Source organism: Chiloscyllium punctatum, chromosome 27 (genome assembly GCF_047496795.1).
Source record: "Chiloscyllium punctatum isolate Juve2018m chromosome 27, sChiPun1.3, whole genome shotgun sequence".
In the NCBI taxonomy this organism is placed as follows: domain Eukaryota; kingdom Metazoa; phylum Chordata; class Chondrichthyes; order Orectolobiformes; family Hemiscylliidae; genus Chiloscyllium; species Chiloscyllium punctatum.
In genome coordinates, this window is record NC_092765.1 from 28,370,574 (window position 1) to 28,396,837 (window position 26,264).

The following is a 26,264-nucleotide window of genomic DNA, read 5'->3' on the forward strand; positions in this document are numbered from 1 at the left end:
CGTGCCATTACTCAGTTCTCGCGATGCTTGAGCTCCCGCGCAGGCGCTCTGCGGGTTTTGCTGTCTCAGGCTGGGCCCGCGTTGTTGAATCTCTCGCTGTTTCCCGGAGACCGTCATGGAGTACCTTATAGGGATACAGGGCAGGGACTTCGTCCTCGTGGCGTCCGACATGATAGCGGCCAGCAGCATCGTCGCCATGAAGCACGGTATGGACGCGGGGAGGGTAAGAAGGCCGGAGGGAGCCCCTGATCGCAGGCCACACCATCACTGTCTGAGGAGGGGGGTGTGGTGTGAGTGATCACAGGGCTTTGGGGATTGGAGCTGGTTACCCCCCCCCAGGGCTTTGGGGAGTGGGAGTTGGAGCTGGCTACGCCCCCCCCCCCCCCCCGGGGCTTTGGGGAGTGGGGGTTGGGGCTGGTTACACCCCCCCCCCCCCCCCGGGGCTTTGGGGAGTGGGAGTTGGAGCTGGCTACGCCCCCCCCCAGGGCTTTGGGGAGTGGGGGTTGGGGCTGGTTACACCCCCCCCCCCCCCCCCGGGGCTTTGGGGAGTGGGGGTTGGGGCTGGTTACACCCCGCCCCCCCCGGGGCTTTGGGGAGTGGGAGTTGGAGCTGGCTACGCCCCCCCAGGGCTTTGGGGAGCAGGGGTTGGAGCTGGTTACCCTTCCTTCCCCCCCCCCCCCCCCCAGGGGTTTTGGGGAGTGGGGGTTGGAGCTGGTTCCCCCCTCCAGGGCTTTGGGGAGTGGGGGTTGGAGCTGGTTAACCCCCCCCCCCCCCCCCCGGGGCTTTGGGGAGTGGGGGTTGGAGCTGGCTACGCCCCCCCCCCCCCAGGGCTTTGGGGAGCAGGGGTTGGAGCTGGTTACCCTTCCTTCCCCCCCCCCCCTCCAGGGCTTTGGGGAGTGGGGGTTGGAGCTGGTTCCCCCCCCCAGGGCTTTGGGGAGTGGGGGTTGGAGCTGGTTCCCCCCCCCAGGGCTTTGGGGAGTAGGTATTGGAGCTGGTTCCCCCCACAGGGCTTTGGGGAGTAGGTATTGGAGCTGGTCCCCCCCAGGGCTTTGGGGAGTGGGTTTTGGAGAAGATGTCTCTCTTCTTCAGCCCCCCCCCCCGACTATATTTGGAGGTGTTGGTACTGAAGTGGCTTCTATCAGGGATCCTTCCCAGAGGAGCTAAACCCTCAGGAGCGTGGATATTGGAAATGAACCATTGAGATTTGGAGTTTGTGGTTGGGCATTGTTGGAACTGATCTCTTGGAGTTTGAGCAGGTTGTTAGTTGATCCCCCAAGATGTCGAGGTATTTCAGAGCTGAGCATCTGTTAGTTTGGGTAGGAGATTTGGTGGGGTTGGAATTACTGACCCAGAATTTGGTGGGGTGGTTTGTAGGTGATCACCCTGAGGTTTGTGTGGAAGGGTGTTGGAGCTGATTGCTGCAATATTTTGAGAGGGAATAGTTTGGAGCTGATCTAGGCAAAAGACAAAGGATAATGTTAAAGCTGCCATCCGATCAGACAATAAAGGGCCCATGCTTGGTGCAGCAGAGACACCTCAATAGTTTTGGGGTTGGCGTAAGTTTATACGGCTAAGGAGAGGAAAGATCAGGAAAGGATTTGCAAACAAGGATAGGAAATCTAAAATCAAGAAAGTCATAATCCATTGAGTGCTCAGATGGTATTATGAAATTGGCAACAGCTTTATAGAGTGTGGAACACGAGAGGTGGGCTAGGAACAGATTAGAACAGTCAAAAGCTCAGATGAGTTTTAGCAGCAGATGAACTATGGTCTGGTAATATTTTTGAGGCAGAAATATTTGGCCTTAGTATAAAATTCTAATATTCCTATGTGACACCAAGCTTGTGAACAGTCTGCTTCAAACTCTCAGTTGTATCGGAAGAGCACTGGAGTCAGTGACTACTGAGGAGAGATTGTGGTAAGGGGCAAAGACAAATGCTTCAGATCGAGTTAAATGTGATCAATGCGCATTGTAGAACCTGGTGTGTTTGTGAATAATGTTGGTTATGGGCAACAAGCAGCTAAGGAGCAGGAAGATGTTACAGATAGATACCCAAGGGGGGGGAATTACATTGGATGTTAATTGTGACCTTCACAGCTATGCTACTTGGAGAGATGTTTGGGTCTAGAACAATGCACACAGCCTCAAGGTATGTGGTAGGCCATTTAGGACTGACACTTCTTTGCTTAGAAGGTGGTGAACCCTGTGGAATTCTCTAACAAATAAAGCTGTGGAGGCCAAGCCACTGAATATATTTTTGAAAATAGATTTCTAAAGGTGTACAGGAGTATGGAGAGAATGCAGGAATAATGTGTTGAGATTGAGGATCAGCCGTGATTATCTTGAATGGCAAAATAGACACATAGACTGTGTTGCCTACTGCTATCCCTATTTCCTATATTAGTAATTGGAAAGATGAGCAGAGACTTGCATGCAAATGTGACTTTGATTTTAAAAATGGGTTGTTGAAGGAAACACAATGTAACTGTCACTACAGAACTGAATGTTCTCACCTTGACCTTGTCCACCCCAATCCAACATAATCTCCACACCATGTGTGCAGTGATGAAGTAGCATCCTCATGTGACATTTACTGAGGTGATAAATACATTGGATTGATAGCTTGCAGAGCTATCCCATTGTGACTTTTACCTTAAATCTAATTCCCTGCATAAACATTTTAGTAGTGCAACTTGTTTGGTCCTCTTCCATCTCAAAATTCAATATTAATCTGAAACTTGTAGAAACCATCAAACATTGACAGAAATAGTTATCGTTGTTGTTAGTTCATCAAACAACAGTTTTAGTACTTGTTGGATCATGCTCCTTTTAAGTGCAGCAAAATATTTTTAAAAACTATCTTGTTTTGACACATTTTTAAAATGACATAAATTGTACACATTGGAACATGTCTCCAGTAAACTATAAAGAGCATAGAAACCTTTGCTTATTTCCCCTTAAGAAACTGGATAATTGTAATTTGTTGTGGTAATTTTAAACTGGGACTTTGTAGGTCTAATGGAAATAATGACTACAATTTGATGTATAGGTGAGTTCTTTGTGAAACAAAATATCCTCAAAGAGTAAAATTTACGGTTTTTAGTGAGAGACATTCTTTAGTATTGTCCAAGGATTATTTTCATTCAGGATCATCATTCAAATAAGAGTTACAGTTCACTTATTTCACTGTTCTTTCAGGCCTTAGCTTAGCTCACAGTATTATTCAGCAACATTTACAAAATTGAAAGTGAAAGTATAACTGAGTAGTAATGAATACTGATTTCAAAATGACAAAATGGAGTTATGCAAATATCATCTCAATTTAATGTTAGCCCTCAACTTGCTGAGCGAGTGTGTTTTTAGAGGGTGGACAGCAAACCAAAGACTGGTTAATCCCACCTTTTTTTTTAGTATTTCTTACTTTCTTCATCTGAGTTACTCTCAGGACCTGGAATGGATTCAGAGCCTAACCAGCGAATCAGAATTGTTTTGAATTTTTCTTTTGCTTTTTGAACTTGATATATCTCATGGCCAGCTGCCTCCCCACCCTGCTGATCTTGAACAGTCTAGGGAGCCATATAATGTGAGATAGATTCTGACACTGAAATGAATTACTCTATCGTGTCTGTGTCAAATGACAGAGCCAACAGTGATCATTTTGAAAATGTTTCACGGTCAGTTTTGAGTCAGTTGCTTTCTCTCCTAACTGAATATATGAGTTCATTAAAGTAATTGAATCTCGAAAGATGGGTCTCTAGATTTTGTCAGTCATTGCCTTGGGAGTTTTAATTTTCTAATTTCTTGGTTTCATTTAGATTATGATAAAATGTTTAAACTGAGTGAGAAGATCATACTGCTATGTGTCGGCGAAGCTGGGGACACCGTCCAGTTTGCAGAATACATTCAGAAAAATGTACAGCTTTACAAAATGAGAAATGGTGAGTAACTGGCATACCTCATTCACCTTTTTCACAATTTGTCAAGGTTTCAAATCATTTATTTTAGTGAGTATGAATTGGGTATTTGATAGTGAGTATATGTAACATCAATTTTTTTTGTTAGTATTGATTCTCTAATTAACCTAAACAGCATGGTCTGTTTAGAGCTGTCTTGGGTCCAAGTTTTGACAGCACAAATGTGGACTTAAAATTTTTCAAATTCTTAGTCAGAAATTATTTTTAACAGAATCTGTACTGTTATCAGATTTCAAACAGATGTTTTAAAATGTCTGAGCAGCACTTCACGGCACATTCCCTTTTAGAGTTTCTACCTGTTTACTGGGGGAAACCTGATGTTTTAGTACCAGCTGATCAATTTGCTTGATACCTGAAGAAGACAGGATAAAACACAAAAACAAAATACTGCAGATGCTGGCAATCTGAAACAAACTCAGAGAATGCTGGAGAAACTAAGCAGGTGTCGCAGCATCTGTGGAGAGAGAAAAAACAGTTAATGAGCTTGAAGGTAGCAATTGCCATGTGTAGCTCCACCCCTCCCTCACAAGCATCGTCTGTTTCCTGGCCCCTACTCGCATAGTTCTGTGGCCCCATCCTCTCATTTTTCACTGAGTGATCATGACAATTTTGAAACCTCAAAATGGAGTCACAGTGGGCAAGGGTGTGGGAAGCACCAGTTTAATATCTTAACTGCTATAGATGACAGAGCAATTATGATTCAGCTTATGAATGTTTGTTTTATAAAAAGGATGTTTTGCTCTAATAGAATGCAAGCAGTATGTTTTCATCTTTTCAGAAAATGATTTGACGCCAAAGATGTACAGATACATTTCTCCTTTAATTATATCATAACATTCAGTAGCATAACATTGCTTTCATTATAAAAGTATCATCTTTGATTTACCACGTCTAACGCCACAGGAGATTGTGCATATATATTCCAAAAATTACCATAAGTACAGTTTCATGTGTAGTTTGTTCCAAATTATACATTGCACATTTTAGCACTACTTAATCATATGTGTTACAGACCATTCATCTTTATTTCATCATTACAGGTTACGAACTGTCCCCTTCAGCAGCTGCCAACTTTACTCGCAAAAACCTGGCAGAGTACCTCCGAAGTCGGGTAAGTGAACAGCTTATACAGGAATGAATAACTTTCAATTTGTTACAGACTTCGTATATTTACCTGTCCCAAACAGACTGCAACAGTTTGTGAAGGCACCCACCTTCTCAAAGGCAACCGGGGATGGGTAATAAATGCTGGCCCAACCAGCAATGCACACATTCCATGAATGAATTTTAAAAAAACACGCTTTTCATTGTTCAACCTAGCATACTAACTCGTAATTTTGAAGACTTCTATCAATTTACATGCAACATTTGAGGAATAGGTGCAGGGAAAAAAAAAGTCTGTAACAAGAGAATCTAACCATTACCCCTTGATGTTCAGCATCACTGAATTCCCCCAATATCAACATCCCAGGGGTTACCATTGCCCAGAAACTGAATCAGACCAATCATATAAATGCTGTGGGTTCAAGAGCAGGTTAGAGGCTAGGAATTCTGCAGTGTGTTAATCAGCTCCTGACTCGCCAGAGCCTGGCCATGATCAAAAAGGCACAGATCATGAGTGAGATGGAATGCTTTACACTTGCCTGAATGAGTTTAGCTCCAACAACACTGAAGAAGCTCAATTATCACCCAAGACAAGGCAGACCACTTGAATGGCACACCATTCACCAGTTTGAACATTCTCACCCTCCACCACCACAGAGTGGTAACAGTGTATGCCATCTCTACAAAACATACTATAGCAGCACACCATTGCACCTTCAGTTGCACCTTCCAAAGTTGTGACCTCTGCCATTAGATGTACAGGGAAGTAGATGCAGTGGGACAACATTACTTGCAAGGCACATCCCATCCTGAGTTTGAACTATATTACTATACCTTTACTGTCACTGGGTTAATATCTTAGGGCTACTTTCCTAACAGCACTTGGATACATCAATTCACACTCCCACATACAGTGGTTCAAAAAGGTAGCTCATCATCACCTACTCCAGGTCAATTAAAGATGGAAAAATAATGCTGGCAATGCCCTCAACCCATGAACACACTTTTTAACATTTGCCCTGAACTTTACCAGCACTAATAAAAATGCTGATTTCTAGGTTATAGAGTCATGGAGCTGTACAATATGGAAACAGACCCTTCAATCCAACTTGTCCATGCCAATCAGATATCCTAACTTAATCTAGCCCCATTTGCCAGCATTTGGCCCGTATCCCTCTAAACCGCTCCTGTTCATGTACACAGATGCCTTTTAAATGTTGTAATTCTCATTCCATATACATGTACTGTCTGGATGAAAAGTTGCCCCTTTAGTCCTTTTTAAATATCTATCTTCACACCCTAAGCTTATGCCCTCTAATTTTGGACTCTCCTACCCTGGCAAAAAGACCTTGTCTATCCACCCTAACCATGCCCCTCATGATTTTATAAACTTCTGTAAGGTCATCCCTCAGCCTCTGATGCTCTAGGGAAAATAGCCCCAGTGTATTCGGCCTCTCCCTGTAGCTCAAACCCTCCAACTCTGGCAACGTGCTTGTAAATCTTTTCTGAACCCTTTCCAGTTTCACAACAACTTTCTATAGCAGGGAGACCAGAGTTGAACACAGTATTCCAAAGTGGCCAAACCAATGTCCTGTATATCCTCTACTCAATGCACTGACCATCAATGGCAAGCGTACCAAACATTGCCTTCACTATCCTGTCTAACTGCGACTCCCCTTCCATGGAACAATGAGCCTGCACGTGTTCAGCAACACTCCCCAAGATCTTACCATTAAGTGTATAAGTCCTGCCCTGATTTGCCTTTCCAAAATGCAGCACTTCACATTTATCTAAATTAAATGCCACTTCTCAGCCCATCTGATCAAGATCCCGTTGTGCTCTGAGGTAACCTTCTTCACTGTCCACTACACCATCACTTTTGGTGTCATCAGCAAATTTACTTACCATACCTTTTATCCAAATCATTTATATAAATGACAAAAAGCGGTGGACCCAGCAGTGATCCTTTCAGCGCACAGCTGGGCACAGGACTCCAGTCTGAAAAACAACCCTCTTTAAAACTGTAACCTCTCTCCATCTGATCAGTTAACAATACCTACAACCCAGTTTCTTGATAACTCAAAGATTGATGCAAGAGTATTAAATTCAATATTTCAACTTCATGATCTATCCTGATCTCTGGAGCTTCCAGCATTTATAGGCCCAAGTATCAGTGAAATAAGATAGTTTTGTTCTCCATTTAATTTGAAATCTTATAACTTTGATTTTTGTTTCTATTCCAAACTTTCAAAATATATTTACTTTAATTTTTCTATAAAGACCTACATCTGACCGTATTATGGACATTCTCTTTCTATTTTTGAACTCATTCCAATTTATAGTTCATCTGCTGAAGTGTCTCAACTTCCCATATCCCCGTGTAGAATACAATGCAATTATAGAAATTATTATAAATGCAGCATAATTTTACAAACTTTCCAAAATCTACAGGTTACAAGCGTTAGACAATATTTATAATTGTATATTTTTAAAATTAATGCACCAGCTTTTGTGTTGATCACATTGTGTTGTAGCATACCAGAGCAAAACATGGACCTGTGTGAGTTCCCAGTGCAGGAGAATGTATCATAGGAAGGCACCAAATAGTATCCCAAGTGCATCAAGGTAACAGAAAGAGGGGGGAAGAAGTTTATCTGCCACCACACTTGACACCATCTGGTGACTGTTTTTAGAGCATTGTTGCCCAAAGCTTTAAAGATCAATGAGCTAGCTATTGTATTTTACTTGACAGTGAAAGGTGTGAATTGGAGAAAGTGTCCAGTTCCCAAATCCACACAGTTTCTAAACAGACCTTAAACAGAAGACAGAATGGTTAAAAGTTGAAATGCAATTGTCCCCTTTCTGTGAGGAATCAAATCTTAAAGCCTGTGTATTGTGGAACCATAGTATTCAGTTTCTTAACAAAAGTTGCTCATAAAATAGAGAAGCATTGTGACTTTTGTCAGCTGAACATTATGAAAAGTAACATCTATGACCATGTGAGGGCTTTAATACATTAGATTACTTACAGTGTGGAAACAGGCCCTTCGGCCCAACAAGTCCACACCGCCCCGCCGAAGCGTAACCCACCCATACCCCTACATCTACATCTACCCCTTACATAACACTACGGGCAATTTAGCATGGTCAATTCACCTGACCTGCACATCTTTGGACTGTGGGAGGAAACCGGAGCACCCGGAGGAAACCCACGCAGACACGGGGAGAATGTGCAAACTCCACACAGAGAGTCGCCTGAGGCGGGAATTGAACCCGGATCTGATCTTTATCAGACAAAACTTGGCAATACCAGAACAGAGCATAACAGCAGTGGGTGACTGAAAGCATCATCAAAAGGTTAGATTTTGAGCAAACTGGAAAGAGGATAGGAATAGGAATGGCTATGGTGGGATTTCCAAAGTAAATGGGCCAGAATAACACATTGTAGGACTAGGGTAGATCAGAAATAAAGTTGAATAAAGCCATTATTTAGATACAAGTTTGAGAATTTTAAATTTTGAGGCTTTGAGGTAAGCAATTTTGGGTCAGCAAGGGCAGGAGTAATGAGCGTACAAGACTCTGAGCAGGAATGTTTTTAACACATGACTTCATCAGCACTGACTATACAGTTGGTTCGGGACATAACGGGATAGTTCCGTTCTTGTGTAATCTTTATATGAGTTATTTGGAACTTGCGCAATAGGCGCGCCTTTTAAATTATTGGGCTGGGAATTGCGTTATAGCCAATACAAGTAAGGAAAGTTTGCATTCTACATTCTTCAATTGCGTTAAAGCCAATTCGCGTTGAAGAATCACTCGCAATAGCAGAACCGACTGTATTGACAGCTCTTTACCTACCCTAAAACCACCTAGTGATGGACAGAATTGTTCATACCAATTCGTGCATTATCAGTTTGATCCACAGTAGCTGCTACTATTTATTTCAATTTGTTGCATTCAGGAACTTGAGTGAAAAATTCAAGATAGTTAGTTATTTATTCAACGTATGAGTGAGTTTTTATTTTTTTCTCTACGTGTATCTGTATCTAAAACTCAAGCAAGTGATGTATGTTCAATTCCATTTCTCATAAATCTCAGCATATAAGAATAATTAACTTTGACCTGTTTTCCACATTCAATTGCTGTCCAAACCTCCCTCTTCCAAATGAATGAAGTCATGACACCATCACCTGCCTAGATTTAGGAGACATGATGATATTGCTGCTCTGCATAATGCCAAGCAAAGCAAAATGTTCAGTACCAGAGAGAGATGATAACATTTAGTAAGATGGTGTTTGTATATTGTATAACTTTAGGAGTGTCTGTTCTATGATATTGCTCTGAGATTTTGTTTTATATAGTGAGTGGTTAAAAATTCTTTCATGATCAACTGTTTTAGATGCAATATTGAGTATGACTTGGAGGTTTGCATTCTCTGTTTCTGGCCTAGTGGCTAATTAAGCCCTTTGAGTAATTTCTATTTTGTCATAAATTATGAACCTGTGGGAATTCACGGAATTACTCAAGTAGCTTTATTTACCAGCACTTGCTCCAGTATAGACTGGCTGGTAGTGAGAATGTTCAAATGTTACAATACCCAATGCAGATTTAGTTCAAACATTCACATGAGTCACTTGATATATTACTAAAGCATTTTGATCCATTTACCATGGAATTGTTTAATACCGCTCCAAACTGTTACCTTGCCGCAGCTTTTCATTTAATCAGTTTACCATACCATTTAGCTGCCATTCATGTTTTAGTGTATAGAATGTTTATGACACTTGGTGGTTTTCACAATCTGTAAATTATATTGTGACATTCCTTTATTCACTTGTGTGGCATGGGTGTTGCTGGTTGGCCAACATGTATTGCCCATCTCTAGTTGACTTTGTATTGAGTGGCTTGCTAGGCCATTTCAGAGGATAGTTGAGAGTCAACCACATTGCCGTGGGTCTGGAGTCACATGTAGGCCGGACCAGGTAAATATGGCAGATTTTCCTTCCCTAAAGGATATTAGTGAAGCAGATGGGTTTTACCAACAATTGACAATGGTATCATGGTCACCAATAGGTTCTGAATTCCCGATTATTATTGAATTCACATTCCACCATCTGCCATGACAAGATTCAAACCTAGGTCCTCAGACCACTAGCTGAGTTTCTGGATTAATAGACTAGCAATAACAGTGCTAGGCCATTGCCTCCCCTGTTATGTTGTATAAGAGAAAACAATGTTGTAAAATAAAAATGAATTACAGTTGTCTTTATTCTTCATACATTTCCTTCCCACTGCAGGCATTTACCTTTATGGCGAAGGAGAGATTATATTTAAGAGGTGAAATTTAGTCCAGCTCCAGTTCAGAATTAACTGCCACAAAGGTTTATTCATCCTAAGGCTTAATCAGACAAATGATGGGATCATATGTTGCATCATTTAATTGCAAAGCTATGATAATATTTTCAGCTTTTTTTTATGCTCATTAGGTGATTTCAAAAGAAATAAGAAATAGGTTTTATTACAGTTCATGAACACTTTTTGTCATGGAGTCATAGACATGTACAGCCCAAAAACAGACCCTTCCATTCAAGTCATCCATGCCGGCCAGATATCCCAACCCAATCTTGTCCCACCTGTCAGCACCCGCCCCATATCCCTTCAAACCCTTCCAGATGCCTTTTAAATGTTGCAATTGTACTATCCTCCACCACTTCCTCTGGCAGCTCATTCCATACAAGTACCACCCTCTGTGTGAAAAGGTTGCCCCTTAGGTCTCTTTTATATCTTTCCCCTCTCATCCTAAATCTATGCCCTCTAGTTCTGGACTCCCCCACTCCAGGGAAGAGACTTTGTCTATTTATCCTATCTATGCCCCTCATGTGTTTTAAAACCTCTATAAGGTCACACCTCAACCTCCGACGCTCCAGGGAAAACAACCCAACCTATTAAATCTCTCCCTATAGCTCAAATCCTCCAACCGTGACAACATGCTTATAAATCTTTTGTGAACTCTTTCAAGTTTCACAACCTCCTTCCAATAGGAAGGAGATCAGAATTGCACGTAATATTCTAAAAGTGGCCGAATCAATGTCCTGTACAGCCGCAACATGACCTCCAAACTCCCTGTACTCAATACTCTGACCAATAAAGGAAAGCATACTAAATACCGCCTTCACTATCCTATCGATCTGCGACTCCACTTTCAAGGACCTATGAACCTACTCTCCAAGGTCTCTTTGTTCAGCAACACTCCTGATGACCTTACCATTAAGTGTATAAGTCCTGCTAAAATTTACTTTTCCAAAATGTAGCACCTCGCATTTATCTAATTGAAATGTCATCTGCCACTTTTCAGCCCATTGACCCACCTGATCAAGATCTCATTGTAATCTGAGGTAACCTTCTTTGCTGTCCACTACACCTCCAATTTTGGTGTCATCAGCAAACTTACTAACTGCATCTCTTATACTTGCATCCAAATCATTTATATAAATGACGAAAAGTAGTGGACCCAGCACCAATCCTTGTGGCACTCTGCTGGTCACAGGCCTCCAGTCTGAAAAACAGCCCTCCATCACCACCTCTGTCTTCTATCTTTGAACCAGTTCTGTATTCAAATGGCTAGTTCTCCCTATGTTCCATGAGATCTAACCTTTCTAACCAGTCTCCCATGGCGAACCTTGTCGAACGCCTTACTGAAGTCCAAATAGATCACATCTACTGCTCTGCCCTCATCAATCCTCTTTGTTACTTCAAAAAACTCAATCAAGTTTGTGAGACATGATTTCCTTGTCATTGACGGATGTAGGCACTTGTGTTATCTCAATATTTAAATGCCAATATGATATTCAAGTGAGTAATTTATTATAATACCTGGAATTCCTACAAAAATTGAAATCACGCTAAATATTTTAAAATTCAGAAGTGCACGTTATGATGAGTGAAAAGATGGAACAAAGCTATTGTTTCCTTTTCCAAAACGTAGTGAAATTTTGTCTTAAGATAAGAAATGGTAGCAGGATTAGGCCATTTGGCCCCTCAAGCTTGCTGCACTATCCAATAAGTTCTTGGCTGATTTTATTAAGGGCTTAACTTCACTTTCCTGCTTACCTTCTTAAACCTAATTCCTTTTTAGATCAGAACTCTGTCTAATGCTTGTGTACTCCATCACTCAACCTCTGCTGCACTGAGTAATGCATTTGAAAAAGTTAATAAACCTCTTGGAGAAGAAATTTTTCTTAAATCTGTCTTAAGTGGGAGAACCCTTATTCTGAAAATAGTCTTTGTGATGTTGTGACCGCCACTTTTATTACTGTAAGCTACAGCACCAGCTTCAAGGTATCACCATCTGAAAGAGCACATGCAACCGACGCTTACACCATCCCCCCCCCACCCCTACCCATTTCCAGAAAAGCACATCTGCCCATGCCAGTGCTCTCCCTGCAGTGTAGTCCATCTGGAGCAGGCAGGCTGTCAGGCAAGTCCAGGCATGGCAGACTGCGGGGATCAAACACAGGGGATCTCAGCTACACCTTGCGACCTCCACTAACCAAAAACTTGTTAATTACCTTATTACTGAATTTATTTTAATCAGTTGTAACAAGTCACAATTACAGTGCTCTGGCAGGGGAGTACATGCTTAACCATTCACAGCATTTACCTGTGCCATATGTTGCTAATCATGTGATGTGTGTCAGACACCTAATCAGCTAGCTTCATCAGCCCCCCTCTTGCACTTTGCGCAGAAGGGTGGGCAAAACATCCCAATTAAATTATCCATAATTGATGATGTTGTATTGGCACTGAACCTTGCCCTCCCTTGACACCTAACGTTTTTAGTTAGCCAGCTGTTTAATTTTCCCTGGTGGCTTGGAGCTGTGATCTCAATGGAAGAATGTGTTTAAAGTGAGCTAAAGGATGGAACGACACTTATTTCCCAGAACTGCGATCGCTGCCTGCCTTGGATTCTAGACGACACAGCCAGCTGCAGTTATTAGCTAGACTCCGCCCCCTTGAGTGATAAAATTTCTGATGTATAAAACGTTTGACAGGGTCCTAACCTCTGAAGTCTTAAATCTCTGTACTTTTGGAGTAATAAGCATGATGAGAGACAATACCATAAGCTTTAACATTTTCATAATATTTTGTGAAATGTGTTAAAGTTTGAGCTCTACCTTGTATTTTCTTGTAATACCGAGTAGCATATCAATTATCCTGTTATTTTGTGGATTTTCTGTGAAACCTATTTTTCAGTTGCTATTTGGCGCACAGTTTTGGTGAGAAGGTGATTAACAGATGTGATTTATATAATCCATCCTCATTCAAACTGTGAAATATTTCGATTTCATGAATCAATTGATAGAATAGTACTCTGCTTGTTAAATATGCATTCAGAGTTGTGAGCAGTAAGATGATGTCATCACGTTGAACAAGTCCCAGCTCGTTCAGATTATGTTTCTCAGTTCATACCTGTCAATCAATCACCTAATACACTGTGGTTAAAAACATGTCCTTGTTCATTTTATAATTTTACCATAATGTCAACAGTTGGTCACGTACAGGCCCAATCCATAACCAGCCAGTATATCTTCAGTACATATTTTTACGTGAATTTAAATGATTCTGTATCTTGTGCAGCAAACGGTTACAGCATGTGCAAAGTGTTTATTCAAATGGTCAAGCACTAAAAATACAGTGGCAAGTGAAAATCACTTCTTCAAACATAATTTGGAATTAATTTATCTCAAGTTAGTTTATCTCAACCATTCTTAACTCTGAATGGTTAAGAATCTTATGTTATTGCAGCAAATTTATGCATTCTCCTTAAAATCACATCCATTGCCTCTAAGAAGGGTAACTGAAAATCCAAATTCATCTTAATTTATCAGAGGTAGAGTATGAATTTTAGTGAACAAGTTTGCAACCTTGTTCATAAATTTCCAAATGTAAAGCCAAGTTCTTGGAACTACTCCAATGAATTTAATTTCAAGCCGTGCCTCAAGTTTCAAGGCAAACTTGCTCTGTGCATTTCTTTATTTAAACAGGACGTTAAAGTAACAATAGTTTTCACAGCTGGTCAGAAACATTTTGTTTGTGATCTCTATGCTAGTGACCATATCTGATCATTCTTAGTTTATTTGGCTAAAAACATAATAGTGTATTTGCTGTTCATTGTTTAAACATGGAAAAAAAAGTTATGTTGCGAAATCACCAAACTGGCAAATGGCTATGTTGTATGGGAGAGCACAAAACCTCATGTAGATGTCATGTGAAGTTCTACTTTCAGTCATTTGTCTGTACTCGCAGGTTTGGAACTGTGTATATCATGTTATAGTAACTGGCCAATTAATTTCAGGAGACCAGAAAATAGTTAACCCACAACAATGCTTCCTTTTGAATAAAAATACAGTTTTGATGTAGGCACTGAATAAGTCAATGATCCATATTATAATCAGCCTTCTGAAGGTAAATATTGATGGTAGAACGTGAGCAGGGGAATTTACTGTTCTCCAGTTTTCCTCTCCTAAACTCCTCCAGCTAAAATAAAACCTCCAAAACTTAACTCATACTTTAAGTGGCATCTCTGAACTAAGTCTGAATTAGTGAAGCTGTTATTTCCTGATACAACCACATGCACTGTACAATCCAATTTAATCTCAATTATTTCATGAATAGTATTTAATATTCAGGCCTTTTTTTCTGGTAATCCTCTTTGAGTGTAAACCCTTCTTAATGACAGCATTGGTTAGTGGTTGGAAAATTTTCTTTTTGCAATGCTATTTAACTCCTAGGACATTTAAAATTTGATAGACTGATTCAGGGGCTAGGAGAAAGTGAGGACTGCAGATGCTGGAGATCAGAGTCGAGAGTGTGGTGCTGGAAAAGCGCAGCAGGTCAGGCAGCATCCGAGGAGCAGGAGAGTGAATGTTTCAGGCATTATCCCATCATCATATAACCAAAGCGTCGATTCTCCTGCTCCATGGATGCTGCCTGACCTGTGCTTTTCCAGCACCACACACTCCACTCTGATTCAGCGGCTGGTTATAGTAAATCCATAGCACGTGAGAAACTATTATTTGGCATTCGTTTGACAGTGTGTTATGTAATGTAAATGCATTTTTAATGGGACCTCTTTTGTAATTGTGATAGTTCCTTTAGCTGAATAGAGCTCCCCCCCACCCCCATAAAAATACCCCACGCGCATGCACGCGAGCGCACACACGCACACTCTATCTCCCTCTTTGCCTCTCTCTTGCATACACACATGCACATACAGACACCTTTTAGGGACAGAGTTGGTAACAGCATAATTACTCCGAAAGCATGAATACAATTCTAAAACAATTATACCTGTCCTGTTTCAGTTGGATTCCCTGTTTTATTATTGAGATTGGGGCCCACCCCATGTCAGGGACAATCCATATAGCACACAGATATCAAAAATGTACAGAACCGAATGTTCAACAAATCCTATCATATCTGTTCTTCTCATCCCATGATAAGTTATGAACCCAAGGATAGTTTTATTGTAGTTACGGTTGTAATTCTTAATGCCATTTTCTTTGAGTCACTTTTGCATTGTAGAGGTAGCATAAGATTACCTTTTGACTTTGTTGCAAAGTATCTAGCTTTTAGGTGCACAAACAATATATTCTCATGTTTCAGGTGTCTCTGTCTATACCCTTAATGTAGTAGCTACTTAATTTTGTATACTGTACTCTTTTTATGACATTAAATATCCATTTGAAGGCCATTTTTAAGATCAATTTTACAGGTTTTCTTCTACATGTGGATTTAAATTGAAATCATCTTGCTTTAATTGCCATCTGAAAAAGTAGTAACTTTTTTTTCCAATTGGTCATCAAGTTAGTTCATTGTTTATTTAGTTTTATAGAAATATGGTTGAAAATTAAAAATTCAGTACATTACTCAGCTCTTTCTAAAAGTGTTATTTTTGTGACTTACAGAATTTTAAAATATCATTTTAACTTTTCATCTTTTTAATTTTGTAAATTTATGAGAGTGCAATGGGCCATTAATACGCTGAACTTTTATTTTGGAGCTTCAAAGTTGACTGTCAAGCCAGTCGATTTTCAAGATGGAAACAGAAATTGAATATTAAATGCACGGGTAGTCTGCCATTCACATAGAACTTCATTCAGCAATGAATCGCAAAGCTAATGGGTTGTTCAGAAAATATGCATTCTGAAGGTTACCATCATCCACTGTGGAGAAGTATTAAGAATCTATGTGGCTGCAAGTGAAATTGTGTAGGAAGTCAGTTCTTGGCTCTAAGTAGCTGTTGTACTGTTTTTTTTATGGGTGGCTACGGAATGTGGTGATCGTGGGTTTTATTTTCCTAGTAGTAGCTGATGGGTTCAAATTTACGATGTTTAAGTGTGCTTGTATTGAAATCTAGTGCTTTAAATTCCTTGTGCTCGCTGACTACTTAATTACAGCTGTAGCAGAGCTGGGGGGTTATAGTTATGCGACCTGAAGCACTAAATAGGAAAGTAGTTACAAACACCACTGCCAAATGTGTATTACTGGTTTTGAAAAATGAGAGCTATTTACAGTTCATACAGTGCATATTCATGCTTCATGGATATTCTGAATAGCCTATATTATCTGACTCAAGTGGAAGAAAGCATTGCAACTTCTGCAGGAGCTGTGATATGTTTTTTTAAGACTACAAAATGTCGTAAAATATTTTACTTGGGCCCTTCAAAGGATGTACTTGAATACGTTACTATAAAATAAAGTTTCGAGCTACCACATCTTGCACTAAATGTCAGGAAAATCTGAATGTGATATCAATGTTTAAACTTTTTAAAAGTTTCCCGCAGGTAATAACTGATAAATTAAAGTTTATTTTAAATATTAAGCTCCAAAGTTTATCTTTCATTCGTAACTTAAAATTAGCACTGATGGATTTTATTTAAAAATGGCTGTCTGAAACAGATGTATTTAATTTTCACTATTGTATCCCAATTAATAGGCTTCAGCTGTATTGATCTCTGTTCTGAATTTAGCTCAGAACCTGACTATAAATTCTTTTATTGTCAAAAACAAATCTTTTAACAGTTAATTTGTACGCTGGCATCTTTACGCTGGAATGCGTGTGATAAAATTCTAATTTATTAACTTCATACTTTTGCTCTTAAAAAACACTTCTCAAATTAACTGTTGTGATTTACAATGAAATAAGTGTACAGTGTCGAGGCACCTGTAATCCATGGCAGAAAGGGAAGCATTAAATATAACAAATTTAATTAAGAGGTGATGAATGAGTATTTAACTGGAGACACTGTCACTTTATTAGTTGTAATTTGATGTAGTGTGGGTGTTCATTCAATGTTTGTATTATATTTCATACAAAGATATTAAAGTATTGAATGCATTAATATGTATTAGCAAGTTCTTGACCTCAAAAATGTTGATCACTTATATTGTGATCAATTTGTAATGCATTTGTCTTACAGCAAAGCCCTAGGAATTATGTAACATAAGAGACCAAAATTGAGGACTAATATATCCACTATTTTCCATTGTCCGCTTAGTTGAGGTGGACAATTGTATCACTGTAAAAAAAAACCTTTTAGGGAACCACTTATATTATTGTTTTCTAATTACCTTTGATCTTTTTTCAAATATCATCTGGAGCTTTTACCAATGTATTCCTGTTAAATCTGTTGCAAGTTAGTTTTGAAAACTAAAGTGACCTGTTTTTTTAAGTGTGTATGATTTTTCAAATTAGGTACAGCCATATTTCCTGTTCAAAAGTAGATTCTTAAAGCCGCACCTGAGGACTAGCTTTCCCGAGCTCATCTATGTAATACATTTTAGGCAAATTAATTAATGAGTGTTGGCATATACCACATCAGAATCCAATATTGTATTCAAAATTATGACTGGTGCAGATTATGGCAAGAACTCAAGTTCCTGGATCTGCAATATACATCGTGGTATTTCGTCTGTTTCTGAAACATTTTGGCTGCAGGGATTTCATTATAAAATTTAAAGAAAGCATTTAGGTTTTAAGAACATCTAACTTATCAATCAAGATTCAAATTGTTTCAGCAGCTTCTTAGAAAATATGTAAAAGTTCATTTTTTTTATTCATCTCCTGAATAATTAGCATTCAGCTAATTTCTGCCATTTTTAAAAGGTGGCTCGATGATTGAACAGTCATGCTTACTGCAGTGAGGGCATGTTCTATAACACATCTGGTATTCTTTTAGAATGATCTAAACCAGTACTACCTTGTGTTTAATTGTTTGGAAGTTAACCACATTTAGTTATTTGCCCACATTTCTCTGGGAAATTGCTAACTCAGTGCAGGAAGAAGGGTTCTATCAGGGTTCAATATAGTTTATTTGAGTTCTTCAAATTTTAGAAGTTTTTTCCCCAACTATTGTAAGAGTTATTATTAATTGTCCTATGAGCAAAGATAGAATAAACTGGCCTTTTCTCAAGCCTTCATTTCTTCAGGCCTCTGCTCTTTTTTTGTTTAGTTTGATCCTTTCTGGTGAGAGGAAACATGTTAAAACTAATGATTTTCTTTTCATGTTCTGAGGTATGTGTCAATGAGCTAATTTTTTTTTCTGTTGATTATTATTTCCAACAAACAAATTGAAAAAAATGGTGTGGAGAGAAATACCATATATATTCAAGTAATTGTCAATTTTTTTAAACTACCTTTTACGGTTAACTTTATGGAGTTGACTATTACATGGATACTACTTTTGAGGGGCTGAAATTCATGCCCGTAAAAACTCATACCATATCATTAGCAGAAGCCAATTGATCGCTAACTGAATAAAGAAAAATAAACAATGAATTAGAGTAATTCTGAAAATTCAAAGTGGAACACAACAGCCAGCGGACTGGAAGACCAGAAGCAGAGTGGAGCAACCAGCAGACTGGAGAGCTGGAGTGGGACGTGACGGCCGGCACACTGACTCACAAACATTGATCTGTTACCTGTGAAGAATTAGAGCTGGCTTTTACATGAGATATGTGGAAAATTCCAGACTATTTGGCCAAAAATAAGGGGTCGACTTTTGCATGAGATCGACTGTTACTCGAGTATACACAGTAGCTTTGCTTTCCTAACTAATCGTATAAAATATGTTTGTTTGTTTTCTTTTAGCTCCAAAGGATTAGCTTTTTATGTAACAAAGTGTTGTTCAGTTACTCCCTTAGACAATGGAATAGATTACACAACAATAAACAACATCAACTTTGCAACTTACAAAGGTTGATTTCTTCCCACATCACTGGCTTAGTTATGTTACCATGTATGCTGACTCTGAAGAAAGGTTATATTTCTACAAGTCCGTTTTAATGTCCTCTCAGTAGGTACAGTGTGTTCCTTTGCACAATATAGTATCTTTTGTGTGCAAACATAAACGTGCAGTTTCTTAAAGGGAACGACTTCTATGCAGCCTCATGGTCACTACATGCTTGTTTACAAATGCACCTCATATAATATGACCACTATTCTTTGTGATGCCACTAATGTGGAAGTCTACTGAAACTGCTATGCATTAATTTCAAATAGTGACAAGTAGATCTCATAGGAAAGGAATATTGTACTATAATGGTACAATATAATTGGCAGACTGTTGAAATTGGAGTTATTTTGCTGTGAGATCCTTAGCTAGTGTCACAGATTCCCAGAAGCTTGAGTCTTGTACAGCTGGCCGCCAGGCAAATGTTACATTGCGATGACTCGTTAAAGTTGCCTGCCAGGAAGGCTTCCATTTAGGTGCTTTTTAACGATTCCCTACAGTTTTGTATCGAGCTTCAAGTTCACTGTGCGAGGCCCATGCTTTTAGGAATTAGTATGGGTCTTGAACAATGTAAAACAATTTATATTTGATTTATTTTTTTAAAAATGCTAAAATACACTAGGTTTGTCTTTCTTGATCCCATCACATCAAAGATTGAGGCAAAATTACAAAGCTAAGTCTTTGGTTTCAAATCTTCATCTTCACTAGAAGTCACTCAGCCCTCTCTATGGAGGTAATTTTATTTGTCCACTTCCTCCAGAGACTGCTTTGGGATACTTTTGCTAGCTGTTTGGCTCAAGGTGACATCTATTTCTGAGGGATATCTGAGCTATCTTGCTTTTACAAGCAAATGAAAAATGTAGATAAATGATGCTGGGCTTTAGAGTTACATGCCAATGTTGTTGCTATTTATTCTGGATTTGTTTTCTAATTCTTCAGAGAATCAATTCTTCAATCCTTTTGTTCACCTTCTGTTTGAAAAGGCAGGGACTAAGGATTTGATTTGTTTTAAGCATAGGTTTGATTACCAAATTAGATAAATTAGAAGGTAAATGGGTTGGCACGGTTGGGTGTTTGTTGTAATGTTGTATTATTCTGCTGTGATTGGTCAGGAAGTCAGTCAGTAAGACTTCCCTCGTCAGTGTTTTATTCTTTCTCAAGTTGTGCCGGCTGTGGTGCAAGTTTCTAAAGATTTAATTATGGCTGCTGGGGGTTGGAAGAGTTCCAATATGAGATTAACGCTCCCGCTCCCCTGCTCAGTAGGATACTTCCTCACTCTCTGCCCGAACTGTGAGCTTGTTTCACCAGATGTCGCAGAAAATCTCGTCAGTAACGTGCCCCCCCCCCCCCCCCCATTTGCTTTTACATTTCTTCATTAAATTGATTACCAGGCCTGTGTAATTTCACACAGTTTACTTTCTAAATTTTATTAGCAGTCTTTGTTTTTCTTTAATCAAGCCTAACACAAACTTGCATTTCTTAAAGATTTGATAATGCAAGTCATTGTTTTAACAAAGACCTAATAGGCTCAACAACTCAATTTTTTTTCATTTAAAGCTATCTGTGGATAGCGATAAATCCATTAGACATAATTTTGTGTCCAAATTGATATGTTAATAATCCAATGAGATTTGTTTTTGTAACAATGTTTTTGGTCTTTGCTTGAGTTTCAAATGATGTCTTAAACCTTAAAAGATTATTTTGTTAACTGTGATTTGGATGCTGTCTCTCGCTTGTTTTCTCCTCTATCACGTTCACTTGTTAAAATCTCACTGACTTAATTAAATTAACATTTCAAATTTTAAAAAGTTAATTCTTTGTTTTTTTTAAATCATCTGGAATCATAACCTGTCTGGTAATCATATTTGAAAATTGTTCAGTGAGAATAGTTGGCTGTAGTCTTGGATGCATGGTAAAGACCATTGCTTTTGTCTGAGATTAGCAACCAAGTATCCTGCATCATGTGACCTATTAAACCAATTGGATATGTATCGCCTAAGGAACATGACTTGTCCATTTTGATTGTTCTACTTGATACATTAAGCACCCCCCCCACCCCCCTTTTCATTTCCCATCAAATGCAGTTTAATGACGGTTTGTATCAGATATGTTGTTCTATTACACTGATGTTACAAGCCCATTGTTGATTGCTGGCAAACTTCAGTTATTCATCCTGTTATTCACCATGAACCTTTTGAAACAGCAAGGAAAGTACTGAGGATAAATGCACAATAACTGTGTTATACATGCATGGGATTATTGGCTTCTGATTCAGAGGTATAAAGTAACTGCTGTTTATCAATGTACAAGTTTATTAAATCCTGGACCATGTTATCTCCATCTTTTTAACTGGAAAGATGCATATTCTTTTTTCCTTCCTTCCTTCCTTTCAGATGACTAGATATAAAGCACAGGTCAAACTCAAACAAAAGTGATTGCGAAGCCCAAAAGCTACAAACTGGCTCAAATGCTAGTTTGTTCATTTTCATACTGATTGTATTTTTCCTTTAAAACCTAGTTTGAGTCTGCTAAAGTACAGTGATATGCCGTGACGAGGAACACAATGTTCTGTGCCTTCAAACCCCATGTCATATTAGCAGTACTGCCACATTACAAAGTGTAATGCTTATTGATGAATTAGGAAACAATATTTGCCAGGCATTGACACTCACAAAAGGAAAATTAATTCTTTAATTTTATTCATTTATGCTGATATAATAATGCAGTTTCACAGTATTCAAGATTTGAGCTTTTTATAAAATTGGGATAGTTAAATGCCTTTGGGTAAGAAATTTCTTTGGCATTTAAAGCCAGCTAAGTGTGTTGAATAACAGTAATTGATCTGTCTGATTAACTCTGTAGTTAGTTGCTATACAAAAGTTTTTGATTTTTGGCCACCTTTTGATTTTATTTGTCAGATAACAAATCATAGTATCCCTCCATTTTAGTTTAAAGTTGTTGTTAGGAAATTTGTCAAGTTCCAATTATTACTCAGGTGCGTGAAATACAGAATTTATTTATAGAATTGAAAAGTGCCATTTATCAAAAGCATTATCAGTTTGTTTTCAGTGATAATTACCCTCATTATGATGCCATCCCATTTTATTTTTTAGACGCCGTACCATGTGAATATGCTTCTAGCTGGCTGTGATGAACACGAGGGTCCAGCACTCTACTACATGGACTACCTGGCAGCTCTGGCTAAAGCCCCTTTTGCTGCTCATGGATATGGAGCATTTCTAACCCTCAGTATCTTGGACCGATACTATAAGCCAGGTGGGTGTCATTTGTGGTGAGAAGAACTTTGGCATTGTGCTGCAGATTTTTATGTACTTGCCCTATTTTCCAGCTACTTTGCACCACAGGATTGAACGTGTTTGTCTGAGCAGATGAAAGCCAAGTGTTACACCCGCAACAGTGTGCAGTTGTCCTGTTTATGCCAGCAGCTTTTCAGTCACTTGTGTTCCTCCAACTCTTGTGTTGGACATTTAGTCTACATGTGTTTTGATTTAATTTGTTTCGAGGCTTTTTCTTAAGTTTAATTTTCAGCATGCGAGTTACTCTCAGACACAAGATTAACATTGAGCCAGTCCAAAGATACTTCGGTAACAAGCAAACTTTTTCCTTGGAAGCAGCCAATGTATATTTTGTGACGCCAACTGTAAAGAGCTGATAGAAAAGGAACTTTCTAAATACCAAGTGATTTAAAATATTAACTGTTTTCTAAATTTAAGATTAAAATGGTAATTTGGTTAATGTTTTAGTGAATTATTTTGGAGTCAGCAGTTTGAATTTAATTTTTTACCAAAATGCAGTTCACTCACTTTGACATTGTGTTGACACATCTGACATTAAAGAATGCAGAAGGTTGCTCTTCAGGGAGGCGAACAGAAAAGTAAAACATGTAAAATGTCCCGTGGTCATTGTTTCATTCTTCTGCAATACCCTATTGAATGCATTCACCAATCTGATGAAAATTAGATTTTAATCTTGTTTTTTAAATTCCAAAACACACGTAACCACTTTAAGATGTTCACGAGCTAGAATCCTACTTAAGCAACTTAAAATATCTTCTAAAATTGAGGATGTGCATACGATGTGATCAACACAGTTGCAAGTATGATAAAATATACAGAAATTAGTGTATCCAGCTAAAGTAGAATTATAAGATCGCAATATTTGTACTAGTACTAGGCTTTTAACTAGCCAAGGCCAGTTTTTTGCACTATTTAAAACAATTACTAGTGCTTCAATGGTTAAAAACATATATTCATTGTACACTATAAAAGAAACTACTTGCTGTCACTGTCTTAAGTGGCATTGACTGAACTGCAAATAATGCAGAGGAAACACAGGTCCATACTCCTAGAAGTAAAAAGCACGTGTCACTTGCATTGATGAATCTAATGCTCAGCAGGAGGCCAGTGAAAGAAGTGCACTAACTGCAGCCGGCATCTGCAGATGGAGCTCATTTTCACACTGTTTGCAATAAATTGAATCTAAGAGGTGCCTGTCCTTTTCCCGAGTTTGGACCAGGAAAAGGGGGTGGATTCTGATGCGCTTCGATTTCTAAAAACTAATTGATTCGTTCCAGCTTGCAGTTTGAGTGGGTCTGACTCTGTTTAAAAACCCTGCTTTACATATGGACTATATTCAGCTGTGAGTCAGATAACTCCTGTTTTAAAGTCTGGACTTTATTTAATTTTGTGCGGTAGGGGAGGGGGGGGGTGGAGAGGAGGATTGCTTTTATTTGAGAAGTCTTCAAAAATTGAAACAATGTGTGTTTGCAGATCTCACACGCGAAGAGGCATTAGAGCTGTTGAAGAAATGCTTGCAAGAGGTGAGGTCCAAATCTGAATACAGTTGTATTGGAAAATTTGTTTGATACAAAGAACAGTATTCAGCTGTGAGACTTCTGAAAGTTGCTGCATATGTTTATATTTTCACACATGACATCAGCAGATGAAAATAAAACAGTTTATTCCCTTCATTTCCCCTGTGCTGCTGCGTTCCAACCAGGCAGCAGTATTCATGTTCTAAGCAGAGTAAAATTTTTTCTTTTGAAGAGTGTTATTTCACAATTGTTGAATTTATGAACTGCCTGCTGTGGGTTCATCCTTCATTTAATGAAAGTGTTCTCTGACAACACTTTTGACTGCATGTGGGTTTCCACCTGACTCAAAATGCTAACGTACTTGTAGACAGCAAATAAGGGACAATTCCAGCTTCAAAACAATCATATTTGCAGTGTCTTAAATCTTTTGAATAACAGCTGACATAAGGTGTCCTGTTATTCCATTATATGAATTTGTTACTGTCGAAAGCCAATTTCATATACAAGGTAGAAAAATATTTTCCTGTTGAATGTATGTAGGATTAAATGCTTCCATTGTTTGTCATTGCTAAATGAAATATTAGTTTTGTAAGATTCATTTATTTGTTCTCTTTTTCAGATCCAAAAACGGTTTATTCTGAATCTTCCCTCGTTTACTGTTCGAATCGTTGATAATGATGGTGTTCATGATATGGAACAAATTTCTGTGTCAAAAATATAATTTTACTTGCAGTAATTTTTGTTTTTACTTTCAGAGATTTATGTATATGAGCTCAGAATAAAGCTGGAGGTTCAGAGTTCTGGAATTTATTTGAAAATGTGGTCTTTCAATTCTCTCTGTTCAAATTTATATTGACGCAATGTTAATTGGGGATATGAATTTTGAAAGTAGAAAATTCTTGAACAATTACAGAAAGTATGAAATACAAACTGAAATACTATGCATTGAATTATTTCAGAATTAAGTGTGTCAGTTTATTCTTTCTGGTTTTGTGCTAGATTATTTGCATTGCATCTCTCATAAAATTGAGATGGAAGGATGCCTTATTCAATTCATTACGAGCAAATCAATATTTCTTCTTTAAAAAAGGTGAGGTTTGTAACTGATGCAATCATTAATTGACACAAGATTCTTGAGACTCATGACATTTAAAACTTTATATAGACAGAAACAAAGAAATGTTTCATGCTGTATCCTGCTGAACGTAGATCTCATCGCAAATATATTCATAAAATGATTTATATTTGCAAAGCACGGGGTCTGACTGGAAGAGTGCCATCATGCCCCGGCCTTCCCGGTTTTGTCCTGGATTGAATTCACTTTTTTCCTTCAAAGCTCTGAACAGTTGTTTTCTATTATTGGAAGAAGCGCTACTTTATTTATTTTTTTTCTGCTAATTAATGCAAAAGTGCAGCTTTCATGGAAATAAAATTTACTTCATTCTTATTTCCTGAATGAAGTGATCCATTCCAGATAACCCTCCTGGAAATGTGGGCCAAATGGCTTCTTCCTGTGCTATAACCATTCTGTAAATTATCATTTTGTAGTATATTAATCAGAATCAAGAGATTGATTTAATCTTTTTAATTGCATCATATCCACTGATCACACTAGATTTAAAACCTATTTAAAAATCAGGCGTTAGAAAGTTTTTGCAGGCTCAATTGTGCAATATTGCAAATCACTACTGATTTTTTTTTAGAAGGACTGGAGGTCAAGCTGCTGTATAAAACCTATAAATAGTAAATTGAAGTCATTCCTCGAATGAGTAGTCAAAAGTTGATATATAAACTTTAATTTTTCAGTATTACTGATCTGAGGGTTAACATTAAAGTAACTGTATCCAGTGCTAGACATCTAACATCTGTTGGGTAGAGGGGAATACATTTGTCATGAAGCTCAGAGATTTAGGGCTGTCTGATGTAGAATGTTACAGCACAGTACAGGCCCTTTGGCCCTTGATGTTGCTTTGACCTGTGAAATTAATCTGATGCCCATCTAAGCTACACTCTTCGATTATTATCTATATGTATGTCCAATGTCTGTTTAAATGCCC

General features: G+C 38.6%; 1 protein-coding gene across 1 annotated transcript; it reads left to right on the top strand.

Moving 5' to 3' along the window:
* Nucleotides 1–27: 27 nt before the first annotated feature.
* Nucleotides 28–25,017, top strand: psmb2 (proteasome 20S subunit beta 2). The gene is made up of 6 exons (XM_072548394.1): nucleotides 28–206; nucleotides 3,817–3,939; nucleotides 5,016–5,086; nucleotides 22,487–22,649; nucleotides 24,164–24,213; nucleotides 24,827–25,017. Exons 1-6 carry the CDS (start codon nucleotides 116–118, stop codon nucleotides 24,926–24,928), a joined length of 600 nt encoding a protein of 199 aa, XP_072404495.1. The 5' UTR covers nucleotides 28–115; the 3' UTR covers nucleotides 24,929–25,017.
* Nucleotides 25,018–26,264: the final 1,247 nt, after the last annotated feature.